At 33.7% G+C, this 6,601-nt stretch overlaps 1 protein-coding gene across 1 annotated transcript; it reads left to right on the top strand.

The window, feature by feature from the left end:
• The first annotated feature begins 281 nt into the window (after positions 1 to 281).
• LOC112706067 (long chain acyl-CoA synthetase 9, chloroplastic) lies at positions 282 to 6,601 on the top strand. Its single transcript, XM_025757161.3, has 11 exons — positions 282 to 908; positions 1,543 to 1,623; positions 1,719 to 1,982; positions 2,085 to 2,216; positions 2,331 to 2,504; positions 2,588 to 2,817; positions 3,227 to 3,344; positions 3,905 to 4,036; positions 4,972 to 5,106; positions 5,184 to 5,390; positions 6,199 to 6,601. The coding sequence occupies exons 1-11, from the start codon at positions 456 to 458 to the stop codon at positions 6,364 to 6,366; spliced, it is 2,094 nt and encodes a 697-aa protein (XP_025612946.1). The 5' UTR covers positions 282 to 455; the 3' UTR covers positions 6,367 to 6,601.

Raw genomic sequence — 6,601 nt, 5'->3', positions numbered from 1 at the left:
TTAAAATATGTATACAAATGTAAAACAATATTTTAGTTAGTGAATATAAAATTTTTTTAGTTCTATCTACATTAAAATTATCTATTAAAATCAATCATTAATATAAAATAAATATTATAATATAAATATATATTAAAAATAAATTAAATTACAAATATATTTAAACATAAATATATCAATAACTAATTAAATCACACATATATTGCGAATAACATTTTTAATTTCTAAAAAAAAGAAAACACTTGTTCTTGTTTTATAACACTAAAATAATCTAAACTGATTATACTGTGTGACTTCGTCTGAGTCACTGAGTGGAAAGCTCAACACTTCCTTAAAACTCTCATCCCATCTCTTTCCGATTCATTAACGCAACTGCTTCTTCTTCATTCCCTTCCATTCTTCTTCTTCTTCTTCTTCTTCTTCTTCTTCTTCTTCTTCTAGCGCACTCTCTAACCATGAAGACCGTTATTGTCGGCTTCATCTTCCCACTCATCTTCCTCTCCCTCCGCAACCGAAACCGCAACCGCCGCCACAAGCGCCAAGGCATCTACGTCGACGTCGGCGGAGAGCCAGGTTTCACCATCCGTAACGCCCGATTCGAGTCGCTAGTGACGTCAGCGTGGGATGGCGTAACCACCCTCGCAGAGCTTCTGGAGCATTCATGCAAGAACCACGGCGATCAGATCTTTCTCGGGAGTCGCGAGCTGATCGCGCGTGAGAATGAGGTGGCTCCCGACGGCAGATCCTTCGAGAAGCTTCATCTCGGCGGTTACAAGTGGCTCACGTTCCGCGACGCCTTCGAAGCCGTGGTTCGTTTCTCCAATGGTTTGGCGGAGCTTGGGCATTCCAGGCACGAGCGTGCCGCTATCTTCGCTGACACAAGAGCCGAGTGGCTCCTTGCATTGCAGGTGTTTGTTTTCATGCCTAACAGAAATGTGCTTTTTTTTCTAAAGACTTAAGAGAAAAGAATCCTAATCATTTTCATGCACAATATGAAACATTACACTGTCAAATACAACCGCGGTATGCATGTTGTGCAATAACATAAACTTGAGATTTCATATGTAATCAGAGCTTTTTCTTATTATTATATTAGGATTATTATTTGAGAAATTATCATGTCACTCCACACGTGATATATTTGCATTTTATGTTTGCATCAATTTATAAGAAAAAAAAGTGAACTATTAAAATAGGGATGACAATATCCATTTCCTTATTATTTCTGTATCCAAAACACGAAGAAATGTTTCCATTTTCATTACACTCATTTATGAACTTATTCTTCGCGGTAATGAAGCAAGCGTGGCTCCATTGTATTGTATCGTCTGTTATGAATTGACAACTTTTGAAAGTGATGAGAATATAATGAGTACAATAACAAGTGATATACTTAAATTGTATTCTATTGTATAATTATGAAGTGACAAACATATAGTTGTGAAGTGACCGATATATTTCAGTTTTACATAAGTCTCTGGTTTTTTCCAAAATCAGAATAATTTGAGGGTTTTTTTTCTTTTTTTTTCTGGGTTTCATCAGGGTTGCTTCAGAAGAAATGTGACGGTTGTGACTATATATGCATCCTTGGGAGAGGAAGCTTTGTGTCATTCTTTGAATGAGGTTTTTCAATCTATATCTCTCTTTTGCTATGGTTTAAACTTTTGTTCTCTATTAGTGTGTATTGTTCGTAATGAGAATGTTGAAATGTGTACCAGACAGAGGTTACAACTCTGATTTGTGGGAGCAAAGAATTGAAAACACTTGCTAAAGTTCGTGGACAACTGGAGTGCGTAAAACGTGTGATATGCTTGGATGACGATATCCCATCTGATACTTCATCTGCTCTGCATGGATGGAAAGTACTTTCCTTTGCAGAAGTTCAGGCACTTGGTGGCAGAGTCATGGTTGAGGCAGATCTACCCCTTCCAGCAGATGTTGCAGTTATAATGTACACAAGTGGAAGTACAGGAATGCCTAAGGTTAATCAGAACCACCATTAAGACTGAAAAAACTTATCAAGTTATCATAAAATGGAAAAATAAAAGGGTTATTTACTTCAAATTCTTTCTTTTGCATAATAGGGTGTCATGATGACACATGCTAATATGGTAGCCACAATTAGTGCTGTGATGAGAATAGTTCCTAACGTTGGGAGAAATGATATATATTTGGCATACTTGCCCATGGCTCATGTCCTTGAGTTGGTAGCTGAGGTATGGGAAATTAACTTAGTCAGTGGATTATGTAAATAAAAGTTTCAATTTAAAAAAGACATTTTTTTTTCCTTGTTTCCTCTGACAAACTCAACTCATCACAACTTGTTTTAGCATATAGTTGTAGCTGTTGGGGGTGCTATAGGGTATGGAACTCCTTTGACTCTGACTGATTCATCAAACAAGATAAAAAAGGGAACAAAAGGAGATGCTACTGTATTGCTGCCGACCTTGTTGGCAGCTGTACCGGCCATTATTGATCGCGTACGGTATGGAGTCCTCAAGCAGGTATTTCATTGTGTTTGTTGGTGAGTTTGGTGAATGATTCTTTAGCTATGCTTCAAATTAATTTAAATTGAGTGATCATGCAGGTTGATACAAAGGGAGGACTATCAAAGAAATTGTTTGATTTAGCCTATGAACGGAGGTTGCAAGCACTTAATGGTAGCTGGTTTGGTGCTTGGGGATTGGAAGCATTTCTATGGAATCTTTTTGTTTTCAGGAAGATCCGAAAAGTTCTAGGTGGTCATATCCGTCTTATGCTATCAGGTGGTGCTCCACTTTCTGCTGATGCCCAACGATTCATCAACATATGTTTTAGGTTAGTGTTTTCAATTTCGAGCCTGTAACCAAACCATCTCTATTTTTAATGGTGGCTACTCACATGAAATTATCAGGTGAAAATAATAGATAAAATTGTTAGACGACATATACTAAGTCAAATTGTTTAACCATTTTCATCTATGGTTTTCACAGGAAAATAACTTCAAGTAAATTGATCACAATTTTTAATGCAAGAGGTTGTTCGTTATTTTAGATAGAGTTAGGTAGGAAGTAGGAACAAATCATGCATGCTATCCAAAATAAATCTTATTATTTATTCGCACTAGAATGATCTAAAATATAGCTTTTTCCATGTACTGCTGCTAGTCTGCTAGTTCTATTGTGCTTTCCAAATTTTTCTCGATCATCTTTTTCTATCCAATTTGAAATTTAATTGTCGACTCTAGTGCTGGAATAGGTCAAGGATATGGTCTCACAGAAACCTGTGCCGGTGGAGCATTTTCTGATTTTGATGATTCAAGTGTTGGTCATGTTGGACCACCTGTTCCTTCTTCATACATCAAGGTAGTGACGATCAAATCTAATTATCCTTTTAATGGCTAAACCCAATGCAATTTGTATAAGGATATCTTTTTTGTTCATTTGAAATTTATATGATCTTTATTTCCTTATATTTTAAATGAAATCGTACCATTTCACCCTCATTTGGTGTAGCCATTCCTTGCATTTTATATTATTTCACATCATATCATAAGGACAATTAACCTGCATTTCATATCTAAGATATTCTTCGTATAGGAGCTGATTTTGTTTTCTAGTAGTTTCCTGCTTTTAAAACCAATTATCACTATTAATCTTGTCTTAAACTTTGAATTGTCATTTATTTCTGCTTCCTGTAACGTGCAAATATGTTAAAATGTTGTTGTTGATTACCTTGCAACCGAATATATAACATGAATAGAAATGCTAAATCTAACCCTCTTTCCCGTGATCGACCCCTTAGAGTTATATTCTAATGATTTGGCTTTTATTTATATGATTATCTTAAAACGGGGGTTTACCGTCCCGTTATATATGCATTCGAAAAATATGTCTTATGTTAGCATTTGGTATTATTTACTCAGCTAATCGACTGGCCTGAAGGTGGATATTCAATTAATGACTCACCGATGCCCCGAGGTGAAATTGTAATTGGTGGTACTAATGTCACCCTTGGATACTTCAAAAATGAAGAAAAAACTAGAGAGTCTTATAAGGTATGGCTTCATGTTCTCTTCCTTTTTTTACTTCTGGGGGGGGGGGGGGGGGGATCTGAACTGGCATAAGATTTTGGTTACTATTTTCCTCTACTTTTCAATTTCTGTAATGAGAAATTATATTTGTACCACTTTTAGATAAATTATGGCATCATCGATAAATTTTTTACCAATCACTTTTAATAATAAAAGTAGAAAATATACGCATAAAATTTATACAATAGTAATTCATATAATATTCTTCGTAGTTTATATAACAAAGTAATCAAGAGTTTGATCATGCACTCCTATTATACTTAAATTGAATGTTTAACACCAAGTAGACATGTCAAATCACTATACAATACACCCTTTAGCCTAAAAGTCTCTTGTAGAAGGCGGTGTGTTAGGTAAAATATATTTGTGAATCTCGAAGTTGGTCTTAAAGTTTTGTTGATATTGAGAAAATTGGTTTGTAATGCATAATTATTGAAAGAGTTGGTATTTTTTCTCAATATGGAATTAATTTTTTTAATTATTATTATTGAACAAATGTGATAGTCACATACTCACATTTGTCAAAAAGAGAGGAGAAAATTGAAATCTGAGATTCGGAATAGAGTGAGGTCCACAAATTTTAGGATCAAATTTGTATATTAAGTATTTTAAAAATTTTCGATGCACAAATTTGGGGGTTACATTTGTGCATTATAAAAATTTTAAAAATTCAGGTACACAAATATAAGTGTTAAATTTGTGTTTTAAATGGCAAATCTGTTGGTCCGATATGTGTTTTTCACATCCTGGTCAAACACATCATACTCCAACAACATTGCAAAATACCGTTATCTTTTCAATATCAAAATTAAAAAGTGACAATTTTGCATAGTGACATTGAAACCTGTTACTTTTATATATAATTATACATATTTGTTGTTGTATGTTTTGTTGTAAAGGTTGACGAAAGAGGAGTGAGGTGGTTCTACACTGGTGACATAGGTAGATTTCATGCAGATGGTTGCCTTGAAATCATTGATAGGAAAAAGGACATTGTTAAATTGCAGCATGGAGAATATGTCTCTTTGGGAAAGGTATAGATGAATGCTGGATTGTGGAATGTAATATAATGTTCTTCATGTTTTGTTACTAACAATTTATTTGAATGCAGGTTGAGGCAGCCCTTATAGGCAGCTCCTATGTAGACAACGTTATGCTACATGCTGATCCTTTTCAAAGCTACTGTGTGGCACTTGTGGTGGCTTCTCATGAAGCATTGGAAAAATGGGCTTCAAAGCAGGGAATTACTTATTCTGATATTTCAGAACTATGTAAGAAAGAAGAAGCTATGAAGGAGGTATATGCATCACTTTTAAAGGTATAACTTCTGTATTACCATTCTTTTTACATCTTTTGAGTTACAACAGAAACTCGAATAGAAAATTCTCATTGATCCTTATTGATGATCCATCTGTTACAAAAGAAAATAACGGCACATTATTATTAATATCATAAATAATGAATGAGAACCAATGATATCTCCATTTTTCAATGGAAGAAATTAACTTATCCCACACATTTATAATTCAATTTATATTATTCTTTTTAACTTTAAAAAATCAGAGTTAATAGTCAAAATTGTCTGAAGAAAATTTCACATTTGTTGATTTGATCTTCAAAATATCAAACAGCTCAAATTGGTTCCAAAATATACAATATTAAATCAAATTAGTCTTCTGACTAATTAGATGGTGATATATCGCAAATGATTATATCATATCATCATCTAACTTATAAAAAAGACTAGTATGATTTACAATGTATCTTTTAAAAATCAAATTGATGCGCATTTATTCTTTCAAAAATTATTTTATTATTAATCCAAAAAAAAACAATTACCACACTTTTCAATCTTCGTCAGGGATCCTATATATTATTATTCTCTCATCTTCCCTCAATTATCTCTAATGGGCAAAGCCTCTATTCTCTTAATATAAAGAGAAAATAGGGACATACAAATAAACACACTGGAATTGCTCTAATGATATATACGAATTAGTTTGTCGCAATTTTAAAGCAAAATGTACCAATTTACTTTAATTAAGGCAAGTTTTATGAGGTTAACATCAATTTATCATTAGATAATTATCTCTTACTGTGCTGGTTTTTGACATCATTCTTTGTAGGAAGCTAAGAATTCTCGTTTGGAAAAGTTTGAGATTCCTGCCAAAATTAAGTTGCTTTGTAACCCATGGACTCCTGAGTCTGGCCTAGTCACTGCAGCTCTCAAGATCAAGAGAGAATCCATCAGAAAAACTTTTGATAATGAGCTCAAAGAATTGTATTCTTCATAGATTACCACTATTGCACTACATTAGGATCTAGCTTTCATCCTATTGATGAAAGAAGCTACATCTATTTTGCAGTTTTTCAAATCAATATTTTTTCTTTTATTTTTTGAGTTGAGGGACATAGGGGTGGGTACAAGAATTTGGTTTTTTGTTTTTATATTTTTCGCATATTACAATTATTCTGTTGGTGGGCCTTATAAATGAGAATGCCAAAATTTTGAATGTGTTAAACAGAAAT

This window comes from Arachis hypogaea, chromosome 8, assembly GCF_003086295.3.
Source record: "Arachis hypogaea cultivar Tifrunner chromosome 8, arahy.Tifrunner.gnm2.J5K5, whole genome shotgun sequence".
Classification (NCBI taxonomy): Eukaryota; Viridiplantae; Streptophyta; class Magnoliopsida; order Fabales; family Fabaceae; genus Arachis; species Arachis hypogaea.
Note: the sequence above shows the minus strand (reverse complement) of the source record. Positions and strands in the feature narration are given on the sequence as shown.

What these genes read in the sequence shown, in the direction of transcription:
- LOC112706067 (XM_025757161.3), top strand. Translation starts at nt 456, where the DNA reads ATGAAGACCGTTATTGTCGGCTTCATCTTCCCACTCATCTTCCTCTCC. An exon ending in AGTGGCTCCTTGCATTGCAG is followed by an intron (nt 909 to 1,542) that starts GTGTTTGTTTTC and finishes GGGTTTCATCAG; the next exon opens with GGTTGCTTCAGAAGAAATGT. An exon ending in TCCTTGAGTTGGTAGCTGAG is followed by an intron (nt 2,217 to 2,330) that starts GTATGGGAAATT and finishes AACTTGTTTTAG; the next exon opens with CATATAGTTGTAGCTGTTGG.